Source organism: Aythya fuligula, chromosome 1, assembly GCF_009819795.1.
Source record: "Aythya fuligula isolate bAytFul2 chromosome 1, bAytFul2.pri, whole genome shotgun sequence".
In the NCBI taxonomy this organism is placed as follows: domain Eukaryota; kingdom Metazoa; phylum Chordata; class Aves; order Anseriformes; family Anatidae; genus Aythya; species Aythya fuligula.
The window spans coordinates 60,955,753-60,969,843 of record NC_045559.1 but is presented as its reverse complement, the minus strand read 5'-3'; the positions used below and the strand labels follow the sequence as shown (position 1 = coordinate 60,969,843).

Genomic DNA, 14,091 nt, shown 5'->3' with positions numbered 1-14,091 from the left:
ACTAAGATATGGAGACGATTTTCCTAGCCCTCAACTGGAGGGAAAACGTGCTCGTTTTCTGTCAAAAGAGACTTTTTTTCTCCTCAAACAGTCCTATTCCCTCTGAGCCGAGGTCTTTTGGATTCCTAGCATGCGGATGACAGAGTGGGGAGAAGGGAGCTCCCCTATTTTTGCACAGCAGCTGCCGGAGGTGCAGTTCAGAGGGAACAACCCCTGGGGGGGCACAAGACGAAGGGAACAACCCCAACCCCAACCCCAACCCCAACCCCAGCGCCGTGCCTGAGCCTCAGGCCCCGCCCGGCCGCCATGTCCCCGCCCGCCATCCCCGCCTCCCGCCGGCCCGGCGCTGCTGGGCCCGGCCCGGCCCGGCTCGGCTCGGCGCGGCCATGGTGGAGCGGGGGGACGAGGCGCCGCTGCTCTTCTGGGCCGAGGGCCCGGCCCTGGGGGTGCCGCCGGCCGCCCCCGATGCCGGAGGAGGAGGAGGAGGAGGAGGAGGCGGGCGGCGCCTGGCCGGCGGCTGGAGCGCGGCGCCCTGGGGAGGCGAGGAGGAGGCGGCGGGGCCGCCGCGGGCGGAGGAGGACCCGGACCAGATCGTGGCCGTCTTCGTGGTCACCTTCGACCCCCGCACGGGTGAGGGGGGAGACGGGGATGGGGCGGCTGCAAGGGGCCGCGCGGGGGTCCCTGAAGCGCCGTGTGGGGGGTCGGGGTGCTGGGAGGGACGGCCCTGAAGGGTGGGCTGGAAGGTGGGCTCTGTGCCCCCACGCCACGGGGCTCCCAAAAATGTCCCCGTCCCGCAGCCCGGGGGCTGCCGAGGTGGGGTTGGTGGCATCTCCCCAGCTGGGGGGGTTTGTCCTCAGTGTCCAGAACAGCAGCAGGTTGTGTGTCGGTGAGCTGCGTGCCTGCCACGACACGGTGAGATTTCCCTGGCTGGCTCCTGGGGAGCAGCCGCTGCTTTGAGAGAAGTCCCGGGAGAGTTGGGAACTGCTCCCCTCACGTCCCGTCCGCAGTTTGCATGGGGTGGCATCGGCCTCGGAATAGCCCGTCACGTCCAGGAAGATTTGGTAGCGGTGCTGAAAGTAAGGGACACGGTAAGGCTGCGAGGGACACACCGACAGATCGCAGCGTCACGGGTGGGAGGCGTCACCGTGGAGGACATGGGCTCGGAAAGAAGATTTTGGAGCTGCAGTGGTGTGGGGTTGTTGGGGCCAGGAGCAGGAACTCCTGGGTCAACTGCGTCACATCTTGGAAAGGACTTGTGCAGGGCACCTGGAGTACCTGGTCCCCGATGTGGTAACTGGGCAAATACAGACCGTAACAGGTTCCTCCCGAATTTAAAAGGGTTTGAAGCAGACAAGATCAGTGCCTCTGGCAGGTGCATGTGCTGGGCATGACCTAGGGGTCAGAGGCAGCGTCTAGACCAGTGGTGGTCACCCCACTCCCAGCATGGTAAACCTGTGGGACTTGTGAGGAGCTCTTTTCATGGCTATTACAAGGACAGCTCTTGCATTAATGTGCTGCGAGCTAAGTGCAGAATGGTGGCAGCCCGGCAGCCAGCCACGCAGCCTTCTCTTTGCTCCCTGACCGTCCGCAGCCCTCTCCTTAAGGGAGTAACGAGCTGGGAATGTCCTGAGACTTGAAAAAGTGTGAGCGCCTGGTCTGTGCAAACACTGCCCCACAAAGAGCGCAGTCACAAGGTGTTTTAACGAGTTTAAACTGAATTTCCTGGTACACGTGTTCTCTCGGGCAGTGAGTAACTGGAGGCCCGAGATTATGCTGGGCAGCACTGGGGATACACCCGCTGGTGTGACCTACTTGGCATTAGGCTCCAGCCCATGTGCTCTGCTAGACTCATATTTGTCTTGGGTAAAGCAAACAAAAGTGAACAGGACAATAAATTCTGCTGTGGGAAGAAGATAAAGAAAGATAAAGTGAAGTCAATGGCCACATCCTCCCTATCAGAATACTGCAAAAGAGGCAGAACCGTCTTTTCTGCGATGGTGATGACAGACAACCTTGTGGAGGTCCTGCGCAGTCTGTTGGCTTACGGGGTGATGGGAGTAATGGGGGAGGAAGCGAGGGAAGAAATTCTTTTTCTATCAGTAAACATAAAAGTGATGGTTTTCTGTCCTGCAATTCTTCCATGTGGGAAACTGAGCCAGAATACTGCTAGGTCTCGCTTTGTGCTTCTCCTGTCCTGGCACAGCACAGTAGCACTGCATGGCTGGGGACCCTAAAGACCTTGGAAATCCTAGTGGTGAGGAGGGCCAGGTGATGACTACACTGCAGCCACCAAGTGCTAGCACTGCAAGGATATAAAAATCCAGAGGAGAGAAAGGACGAGGAAAAGAGGAAGAACATCCTTAACTTTGTACACCAGAAACCAAGAGCACAGTTTCTGACTTGGCCTGGTGCTGGGAGATCTCCAGATTTGTCTCAGCAAAACCTCTCGCCAGCTCTCTAGCACTGCTTGACTCTCACTTGGAAAGTTTCCTGTGCGCACAAGAGCTGCTCTATGCCCAGAGAAGGGAAATGCTTCCTGTTTTTCTGCATTACTCTCTCCTCCCTCTTGTTTTTCATGCAGGCTGGCAGTTGCTATTGCATCTGGGTGAAGTCTCTCCTTTGTTTGCTCTGCTGTTTCACCAGACTGACTTTCTTTTTTTTTTTTTTTTTTTTTATCTCCACGTTTGCTCTCCGACTGCCACGTCGCCAGTACATTCATAGGGCAAGGTGGCGTGAGGAACTGCCAGGAGCACAGGTGTGGATTGCTTATGTCAGCTCCCAGTGACAGATCCCAGGGAAAAAAAAAAAAAAAGCTACCTGCTACGCAAGTAGGTTTCATGGATATGCATAGGTTAAGGCTCTGTTTCAAGACATCTTTTCCCTCCTTGCTGTTGCAGCACACCTGTTGTTGGAGCCATGTCCACATCGATGCCTCTAATAAATGGTATAACGCTTCGCAGCAGTACTTCTGACTAAACTGAGTAAAGTTTCCTGTGCTCGATGGTGCTCCTGCTTACAGATGTATTAATATACAACCAATACAACCAGTAGGTGATTCTCTGTGATGCGAGGCTTAAAAGAGGATCTAGCCCTAACCCCAGTTTTGCGGTTACCAGGCGATAGCCTTCCGGGCTTACTTCCTGGCTCTGCCAAGGAAGGGTCTTGTGCCTTTAAAAACAAAACGAACCCACACAACAAAAGCCAACATCTATATATAATATGCAAAGCCTACAGGGGACCGTGCAGGCTGCCATGATGTCACTGGCTTTCTCTGCCAGCCTTTCACACTTCTTAAAGGCGACGGTGCCTCCGCTCTGTGCCTTCCCCCGGCGGTGCCCAGGGTCACCAGGCTGCTGCTGCTGCCCCCCAGCTGGCTCGGCGCCGTGGGAGAGGTGTGCTCGGGGACTGGGAGCTCTCAGCTGGATGCAAACTCTCTCTGGTTGCCGCACTTCTGCTGCTGTGTTTTGAAGTCCTTGCCAGGCAAGGCTGGGGGAGGTCTGCTGAATACAATATCTGTGTGAGAAGAAAAATAGCCCGCTTAAATGTCAGCAGCTAAGCCCAATTCCTGTGCGAGTTTGCATGCATATACTTATGCGGGATGAGTAATAACACAAGAGGCAGGCCTCAGAAATAGAGCTATTTAAACATGAGGCATCTATTTCTAAAAGTCTGGGCTAAGCACAGGGCCCTTTCAAACGTACGTGCTGTGTCCACGCAAGCGCGGCTGCGAGGCTTATCCCTAAAGGCAGGAGGAAGGACTGGGCCAGTTGAAAGCATCTTTGTGCTGCATCTTCCATTGTGTTATATACCAAAGAACTTTGTTTTTCCATTTGCTTTTAAAAATAAGTTGCATTATTTCAAATCCATTCAAATGAAAACATGATTTCAAATACCATGGCCTGAGCCTACAGCACACGTAGCTGCAGTAGGGGTGTCCAGAAGAGCAGGTTAGGCTCTGAATTGTATGGAAAAGCACAAGAAGTGCCCATTTTCATCTGTCGTAAACTTGCCAGTGGCAAGGCAAGACTTTGTCAGCTCTAGGGACTTCTTGTGACCGCTCTGGTATCATCTGTTCCAGGATCAGGCCCCTCAGGTGGCCTTTTCTCTTGAACTGCGTGCTTTCTGGCTGGGCTGTCAGGTGACAGGCGTTTGCTAGTTTTGATCTAGTTTGTAATTCATGTGCTTTTTGTGTGGTTATTCTAGCATGCACAAACATGTTGCAGCGCTTGGAACTCCCCAGCCTCCAAATCAAGCTTTAGCTGACTCCTCCTTCCCTTCCAAAAAAAATAGAGAGAAATTCTAGGGAGTACTGACGATCAGGATGCTGGTTTAGGGGTTCCTGTTTGATCCTACAACGCGTAGTCAAAGGGAGATACTGATGCTGCTATGATCTGTCACATAAACTCACCCTAAAGAGCAGCAGTCCATGGTCAGGGCTCTGTCTGTATCAGATACTCAGGTAGGCAGCCTGAAGGGAACAGTACTGGTGCTACACCCTGTGCACTGTCGGAGTGCCCGGTGGGGCAGAACGGTAGCTGCTGTGTGACACTGTATAAAGAATAAACCCATAAAGTACCACTAGGTTCCAAAACAACCGGGAAGTTTTTGCAACATCTGGGTGTTGTGCTGCAACAAGTAACATTTGCAAGAGATGTGTTGAGTACAGTATCACTGCCTCTGTCCAAAACAGGTAAGGAGTTCAGGGGCTGTGTTGGTTCAGTGACGCTGGCATCCCAGCGGTGTAAAGGCAGCAACTTGCAATTGCTGGTGTTGACCCTTTGCTAATGAGCACTGCATCCACGCTCACTCCAATAAATTTGCTTATTTGCAGGCAACATGGTGGAATGGTGTTTACCTCAAGATATCGATTTGGAAGGCGTGGAATTCAAATCCATGGCAAGCGGGTCCCACAAAATCCAGTCAGACTTCATGTGAGTATCTCGGAGCTATCCTGCTGCTTCCCTGAGCTGTGCATCTACACCATCCCTTGATTCAGGACATGCAAGGAGAATACCACCTATGAAATTAAATTCCTGCACTGCTGTGCTGCCAACACATATCTAGCTAAGCAAAAGATACTGATCAGATTCGCTCAACAAGGTACAAAGTACCAGCAAACTATGTGGGATCTGCTGTGTGACAGCTTTGAGCTGTGGAGGTCAGCCAGTGAATGGGGAAGGCCAGCTTCTCGGTGATGTGCAAATTTTAATGCTTATTGGGCAAATCGCACTGCACTGCAACCTTTCAGACAGTCAGCAGAGACATGCTGTGAAGGAGAGAGAATGGCAGGAAGGATTTTGCAGAAAAAAAAAGAATTTAGAAATGCTGTGGTTCTTAATGCTGTCAGTGTTTTTGATCCTTTAAACGTTGTGTTAAATGGTCCTCACTTACTTCTCCTCCTTTGGTGGAAAGGCTGATGGCTAGTTCTCCTTTCTCATGCTCTTGCTAGCCCAGTGCTGCAATGCAGCACAGGTTTGCAATGAGTTGCACTTACACCATGGCTTTTGGTCAGGAATAACAGTTACTTTCTCAAAGACATATGGATTTAACCTTGCACTCAGCTAGAGCATGCTTCCACGTGCAGGCACCCAAAATATGGCTGGGTAGCCAGACTACTCACAACTCCATGTGCTGTGGGGTTCTCTTCCTTAAAAGAACACCGCTGTGTTGATTGGGTCCTGCATCCTCACCTGGCTTTCCGAGTTCTTCCCGTACTGGCTGCCATGCTGTGACGTGGCTGCTGGGGCTTTGGTGGCAGAGGCACTGGGAACTCCTGCCTTAAATGTCCTGGCCTGTACCTTTCAGATAGCGAGGTGGGATTTCAGGGGGTTCCTTAAAGAAGGAACGGTGTTCCCAAATCAGTATTTCGGGTGATGACATAGATAGATACCTGTCGTTCGTTCCCATCTTTTAACATTAACTCTTCTGTCGAATGTCTGTCCCCAGTTATTTCCGGAAGGGGCTCTGTTTTGGCCTGGCCTGCTTTGCCAACATGCCCGTGGAGAGCGAGTTAGAGCGTGGTGCCCGCATGAAGTCCGTGGGGATTCTGTCCCCTTCTTACACCCTGCTCTATAGGTACATGCACTTCCTGGAGAATCAGGTCAGGTAAGTTCCCTTGGCTGTGGGACTGGCCACTCCACCAGGAGAAGGTAACATTGCCCCGATGGAGAATGGTTTTAGGTGGGAGTGAGGACATGGGGAAGATGTCAAGATACAATTTGAATGACAGGCTCACTGGAGAGAGGGTTACAATTCACAATGGGGAAGGAGAAAAGGAACCCATTCAGCAGCAGCCTGCTTGTTGCTGACAGCCTAGTGGAATGCTATCCAAACCCTACTTATTTTGAAGCACAGTGGGGAAAAAACTGTCAGGGGAAAGCACAAGAATTTACCATCCTCTTGTTGAGAGGACAACAAGTTCTCTCTCCTTTTGAAAGCTATTTTTGTAAGGGCCCTCAAAAAAGCCTGTCATGGTGATCCTGGCCAGGTGTATGCCTCAGCTGCATTGAGTACACCTGGCCAGGAAAATGGTTGTGGTAGCAAGGAAAGCTGTTCCTACCTGAACATACTTTGGAACAGGATCAGTCCTGTGCATAAATCAGCTCACTGTCTGCTTCAGTCCTGCCCGTGTTCTTTGACTGTGTTGAAAGTCGGTGTTACCCCTGATCCTCAGGCTGCCCTCCTAGATTAAGTCTGTGCAACTGAGGCACCCGGGGCTCCTTTGCCACGCAGGAAAGCAGATACTGCCTGGGGCAAGGCACTAAATGAGCAGAGTCTGGAGGTGCGACAAATCTCCCTTTTCCCTTTCTTTTCCAGACACCAGCTGGAGATGCCAGGGCACTACTCCCATCTAGAGGCATTCTACGATGACAAGAAAGGAGTTCTCCCTGATGGCAAGGGCACTGCATCCCAGCAGCCTGTCCACTGGCTGCCGTCCATCCACAGATACATGTACCCCGAGATGAAGGTGAGGCAGGGCCTCTGGGGCTTGCAGGAATGTGCAGCGTGCTGCTGCTTTTTACTGGTGTCTCCTACTTCTTTACATAAGCAGTCACCCCAGCACTTTGTAGGCTGCTTTAGATGAGATTTTGTTACTTGGGCTGCTCGAAGCTGCCGTTCCCTCATTGCCGTGTGCTGGTCTTGCTCCCACATTCAGACTTAGACATCTGTGCATGTGTCCCTGTTTCACCTCTGAGCTGTTTTCTTCCCTTTCCCTCCACCTGCAGATCACACACCCTGCTGGCTGTATGTCTCAGTTCATCAAATTCTTTGGTGAGCAGATTCTTGTCCTCTGGAAGTTTGCCCTGCTGCGCAAGCGCATATTGATATTTTCACCGCCCCCAGTTGGAGTTGTCTGCTACAGAGGTACGTTTCCAGGGACATCACGGAGCCCTTATATAGTAGGCTGAAGAACTGCAGAAATGCCTGTGGGTATTGAGGGTACAGACATCATGCAGGTCTTAAAACCCCATCACAACCATTCCTCATGGAGATACAGTTTGCCCTGCATTTACCTATTTCTTACAAAATGCTTTTCTTCGGGCCTTTTGGGTAAGGACATACCTGGGGCTGTCAAACACGGGAAAATAAGACTGCTGAACGATTCTGTGGGATCCAGAACATGCGATTCCTGTGGGAAAGCTGATTATTTCCTATCCAGGATAAGATGTTCCCACTTGAGAAGTTCTGGTGTTCAGAAGTACTTCAAAGCCTTAACCATTGTTTACATAGGAGCGTGTGGGAGAGCTGGGTAAGCGGGGTTCGTAATGCCCTTGCAGAGACTACTGAAAGCATCTCAGCACATCCTCCTCTTGTCTGCAGTGTACTGCTGCTGTTGCCTTGCCAACGTTTCTCTACCTGGTCTTGGAGGAACCGTCCCAGAGTCCAAACCGTTCTTCTATGTGAATGTGGCAGACATAGAAATGCTGGAGACAGAAGTATCATACGTGGCCTGTAAGTATGATGGGTTAGACACAACTTTAACCTTGGGCTGCAAAATGTCTTGAGACACCGGCCTGTGAATTAAAACTGAAGATAAGATGTGCATGGAATGACTGTCTGCAAAGGCAGGAGAGAACAGTTGGTCTGCAGGGAAAGCAACACGCTGTTCTGACAAACCTTCTCTGATTTTGGCAGGTACAACAGAAAAGATCTTTGAGGAGAAACGGGATCTCTATGATGTCTATGTGGACAACCAGAATGTGAAGACACATCACGAGCATTTGCAACCACTCCTGAAAATTAACAATGCTGACAAGGAGAAGTACCGACGGCTCAATGACCAGAGGTAACACTAGAGATCTGAGTGGTCCCGGTTCTGTTAGCAGAGCAATACTGTGTGGGATAGAGAGGACACTCCTCTTTGGTACTTGCCACCTTCTCTTAATATTTTTCAAGTTTTCCACTGCTTCAGCTCATCTCTTTGATTCTGGTTCCACTGTAGCTGGCTGCTATGAGACTCCCTGGATACTCTGCATACCTGTGATCACTCCATCAGTGAACTGGTGGAGCAGACAGAAGGCAGGAAGAGAAGCAGAGTGTGATTCTGTGACTGATCAGTGACGCACCACTGATCAGTAGCAGAACTGAAAACATGACCCTTCTACCCTGATTTCTAGTCCCGTGCCTTATAAAGGCTCCCTTGCCCCAGATACTGGGCCAGCGGGGCTAATCTGACTTGTCACCAAGAAATGGATGTGAGGTTTTCATTGTTAATCGTTATTTCATAATGCTTTGGGCTTCACTGGAGGCACGTGCATTTAATCCGTCTCCCTTCTCTCAGGCAGATGTTAATGTATTCTCAAGAAGTGGGTGAGGATTGTAGCTCGTGTGAAGAGGACCTTTTCATCTTGTAAGTGGCTACCTCTAACACGTAGTTGGTCACTGTTGGGCTTTGGGAGCATCTTTCACTGATTTCAAGTTGCACTAGTGTAGCATATTATCAGACACCATGGCTAACACAATTCCATAGTCAGTTCTGTGTTTCTCTAGGGATCTAGAAGCCAAACTGGTTCTACCTTTTCAGCTCATCCCTCTTGCAATTTGAGATGCTAAAGGCAGCCATGTGTGTCTCCACGGGGGACTCTTAAGTGCTGGAACAGAGAAAGAAACTTCTAAAACAAAATCAGAAATGCAAGAATCCCCTCCCATTCTTGAAAACGTAAACACCGTAGGACTCTCCATGCAAGAAACATTTGGCTCAGGAAAGCACAATGTCTGTGGGAAGCAGGCACTGTACTGCACTGGGGGAGGTACAGCGTGGAGATAAGACCTGAGTGTGAAGGATTAGCCCATTGATGCAGCTGGCTCTGTACTTGGGACACAGAGGAACCAGAACTGGATGTAGACTGTGAGGTACAGAATGAGATGAAAACCACACCTATACCACCTCTGAAGCCCTCCACTGCCTGTTGCTATTGTTCACAGGCTGCAGCAGCTGGCGAGAAGTTCTAGGATGAAATTGTTTGAGGGACTGTCAGGGCAGAACTTTGTGTTGAGCTGCACAGCCGTAGTCAGAGCTCTTTTTGAAAAGCCTTTTGTGTTCCTAGGAAAGCACTACGTAAGAAGTAGCTCCCATTGTTGTGTTCTGCTCCAATAATGGAGAATTTATTTACCCAAGGGCTTACTTAGATGGATAAAGCCATTGTTTCATCCTTTGCTTTACGGAGCTATAGGTCTGATATACCCACTTAATTACCACAAAGTAATTGTCAGCTCTAGCTGACATCGTGGTTTTCTTCTGAAAAGTGAAATGCCTACCATAACTCAACCAGACAAAAGCACCACTGTAAATTAAAAGTTACTGCTTTGTTTATTCCACCCTCTGTTACAGGGTGGATAGAAACCTACTACAGTATCACCTAGCAGGGTGGGATCTGTGCTTAAAGTGGGTTAAACATGATTCTGGGGCTCTGCTGCCTGTCTGGTAAATATGCTGTCTTCTTGGGGTCCAATGCCATCATCTCAGCTGACTTTACCCTACAGGTTTTTCATGGAGCAGAACAACCGGATATTTCAGACCCTGATGGAAGTGTCAGCCAGCCAGGACAAGACGCTGACAGCTGACCACGCGCGAGGCATGGGTCTGGATCCCCAAGGGGATCGAAGCTTCCTTATGGACCTCCTGGAAGTGTACGGCATTGATGTTATGCTAGTCATTGACAACCCCTGCTGCACTTAAACCAAGGGCCAGAGGGATGGGGAACAAAGATCACTTTTTAAAGACTATCAGACATTGCTTAGGGGCATCACTGGAACTCACCACAGCCACTGGACAGATCTCTTTTTATTTAATAACTCTATATGGAAAGTATTTATAATTGTACAACAAAATGTGATTTTATTTTTACCACCTTGATTTCCCCAAGAAGTACCTGCTCCATTTTTTTGTTGTTGTTTTCGTCTCCCCTTCTTTTTTTGTTTTGTTTTGTTTAGATAGGACCAGTGGCACCCCTGCACCAACCCTCAGTGGTGCCAGTGATAGCTAAGTTTTGGCCTAGTCTGGATGCCTGAGGGCTGAGGCCTTCAGGAAAGCACTTTGTCTGATGGGGACCAATGTGAAATGCTGTTGCTGAGCTCTCAAGACTTGACTGGAAAACCATCCTATCATTCCCTCCTCTACGTGGGGACTGAAGAGAGCTTCAGCACAGGCTATTAGCAGCCCAGTCTCCTCAAACATCTCCTGTCCCACCATGCTTTTGGGTGGGGACAGTTAAACCAATGATAAAGAACGGGACTCCTTTAAACACCCCTCAACCAGCTTTCAGCAGCTGAATTGGAATAAAGCCACCCTTCCTCATCAGTGGCAGAAGCAATGCTGGGCTGAGGGGGTGCTACAGGAACTAATGACTTTGCTTACCCGAGCGGCACGGTTTCACTTTCAGCACTGGAGGTGGTGTAAGCTGTCAGAGACTACACCTACCTGTCTCTCAGCTGGAGAAGAGCACCATCTCTACCTAATCCCTCCTTCCGCTTCCTCTGGTTTTCGGTTGTATTGAACCTGCTGCTTTGGATTCAAGTCTTCAAACCAGCAAGACGGTCTCGCACTGCAGAGGGACCACCGTCACTGAGCCACCTTGCAGTCACTATGCTCGCCAGTCTCAGCTCAGATGAAGCTGGGCAGGATTGGGTTGAATTAAAGTGTATTCCAACTAATGCCACTAGCCCTTTCTTTGTAGCAGGCAGTACTTGCCCCTCCTGTGAGTTAACACTGTCTGCCAATCCTTTGTCAAGCAGCCTCCAGCACTGCCTGCCACTGTCCTTGTCTTCGGTGTGAGACAGACAGCAGTATGCGACCTTCCAGCTGGGACAACTTCACGGTTTGCAGGCGGCTCCCTTGGAGTTTGTTGTTCCTAACTGGCTAAAAGCTGCAAGCCTTTTTCTTCCTGAGCAGAGGAGCTGCAGAATCAGATGAATAGCGTTCCTCGGTCTTTTACTGTGAAAAGATAGGATTCACCTGCTACAGGGCCAGTTTCCCTCCAGAAAGGCTATGTCTGCCAAGACTTGGCCACACCAAGTCCAAGAATGGTGCTGTGGCTTGTAGGTGTGACGTACTGCTTTGTCCAAAATCCTCTGGGCAGTAGTAGCATCAGCTTTAAGCTACCTGTTCTTCCTGAACTATCACCAGGCCTACTGAGCTGCTGCTTCTACTGTAAGAGACTTCAGCACTTTGGAGCCTTTCTGCAGTTTGTAGAAATGCAAGCTGCAGTTGGTGTGTACATTTACCATAGCATTTTTATAGAACGGGACAGCACCCGAACCACAGAAGTCTCACCTGCTAATTCTATAAAACAGGTAAAGTAAATCTCCAGGAAGACCCCCTGTGGATTTTGTCACTCAAGGAAGGAGGCTGGCATTATTCCTTGACAGCTAGCTGCAGCAAAGGGGTAATTTTGCTTGCTCTGGATTCAGAGGTTTTAGTGAAATGTGGGATCAGAGGCTTCACAAGATTTATTGCACAGTTCACTGGTATGAGCTTCAGCCTATTATGTTCTTGTGATCTGTTTCTGAGTAGTTGCTTCACTGCTTGCTTTTTCAGTGCTTTGAATGTTTTCCTACAGGGCAAAACATGCTGCTGCTTGTATTGCCAGTTGCTCACAACTGTAACATGTTCATCCTTAAAAGGTTAGGGAAAAATAGAGTGAAAAATGGGACCTGAACATTGTGTAATGGAAGGGTCAGGTTTTGTTTTTTTTTTTTTTTCCTCTTTTTTTTTTTCCCTTGAGGAAAGGCTTTGTTTTAAAATTGACACTTCTGGTATAAAAGCAACTCACAACCTCCAAGCCTTCCAACTTCCACTTCAATTTTAACAAGGTGTCTGCACTGAAGACCCCTGGGAAAGTGTAGTGGACACCACATTACTGTGACTTAACTTCCTTCAGATATTAAAAAAAAAAAACCACAACTGAAACTAGTCTCTAGCAACTCTTCATTTCCTATGCAGTTTAGCTGTGATCAGCTGTTAATGACTTTCTGTTCTCCTTGATATCAGTAATTCTTTTGCTGAACTGAGTAAGAACAAACCTTTAATATGTCATTGAGATTTTACAGCCTCAGCAGTCAAGAGTTTTTCTAACAAACTACATTACAGCACCATGTTCAGGAGCTGTCAGAACATCGTGGCTACAAGACAGCACTGCTAGAATCTATTGAGCAAAACCCCCTGAATTTATTATTTAGCATTTATCTAACCTCTACTTTTCAGAAAGTAGGTCTTCAGCTGCTAGCAAGAGCGTGGGTGCAGATGCATCAAAGCAAGCAGATTACTGTAAAAGTACCATCCACATTACATCCCAGCTGGATGGCTACAGCCTATTTTGCTCTTCCTTGTAAATCTGTTTCTCTACAGCCTTTCTTGGAAGATGACTGCCACAAAAGCCAGGAAATATCCAGACAGAAAACAGAACAAAAAAGACTTCTCTGTCCTAGCCCTTTTCTTTTTTAATTAATTCTCTGCAAATGAACTCTATCAGCACTATCTGTCTCTCTATCACTCTTTCTCTGTCCTTTTTGAATATAATCGACGTTGCTTTTATTGGTGTTGCATGTGGAAAATCCTTGATAAATGGGTACTGAATATAAATGAATGGCTACAGCTTGTCCCATGAAGGCTTGTTTAGCAGGCTGGTTTTGTTTTCTAGCCTTTGAGCTAATTTCACTGAATGTTATCTGTCCAGGAGCTAACTGTTATACCTTGAATGAAGTACAGCTTTTTAAAATCCCCTTCTTGGAGCTTAACAGCTCTTTTTTTTGGATACTAGCAGCTGGAAGGGAGTCAGCTATTTGGTATATTTTGAATTAAAAGAGGAAGGAAAGCGTGGCATAAGGTAGGACATTGCTGATTACTGCAAGATCCTCTTCTGCATTTAAAGTACTTTGCCTTTACAGTGGTGCCTTTGATTTCTTTGGTGTGATGTCTGTGGTCTGTAGCTGGTGATGACAGGCCAGGTTAAATGGTTTTAGTAACCATGTCTATCCAGTGCCGCAGTAAACAGCCTGGTATGTTTCTCTCTAACATTTAGGCCATAGTACAGCCGTTACAGATTCTCAATTTGTACTTGCATGGGTATAAACAGGAGAGCAAGAGCTTCACAGTTGTATCTTAAGTTGGACTAGATGTGTAATCAAGTAATGAATTATTACTACTTTACTCCGGAGTGGAAGGTAAAGCTCAAGAGAGAAATAAAGGCTCGATTTTTAATTTCAATAGTGGATATACTCTTCTAGACATTTAAATCATGAGAAAAGTCTTCCTTCCCACTGCAAGTTTAGGCCAAGCAGCACAGAGCTCAGCACAACTAACAATGATAATGGATACTAAGAGGGAGGTATTTTCTTGAATTACAGTTCAAATTTGTCTTAGAGACACGCTAATACCCTCTTTTCTGGTATAAATGAAGTAGTTACTCCAATGCATATTAGAGCTAATGATTCCATCTGTCACAGGAGATGAGCTCTCCTACCCAGCGTCCTTAAGGGCAAAAGAAAGTACTATTACCTTTTGAAGATAAAGTAGCTTACTGCACAGGCTTATTCTGGAAAGGGAGTGGTTTCTGAAATAGTGGGGCAAAAGTATTCTGTCCTCCTGCAGAA

General features: G+C 48.4%; 1 protein-coding gene across 1 annotated transcript; it reads left to right on the top strand.

Moving 5' to 3' along the window:
* Positions 1-386: 386 nt before the first annotated feature.
* On the top strand, positions 387-13,705 carry DENND11 (DENN domain containing 11). The gene is made up of 9 exons (XM_032184309.1): positions 387-630; positions 4,832-4,931; positions 5,947-6,105; positions 6,817-6,967; positions 7,227-7,365; positions 7,822-7,953; positions 8,137-8,287; positions 8,783-8,851; positions 9,985-13,705. Exons 1-9 carry the CDS (start codon positions 387-389, stop codon positions 10,178-10,180), a joined length of 1,341 nt encoding a protein of 446 aa, XP_032040200.1. The 3' UTR covers positions 10,181-13,705.
* The last annotated feature ends 386 nt before the right edge of the window (positions 13,706-14,091 follow it).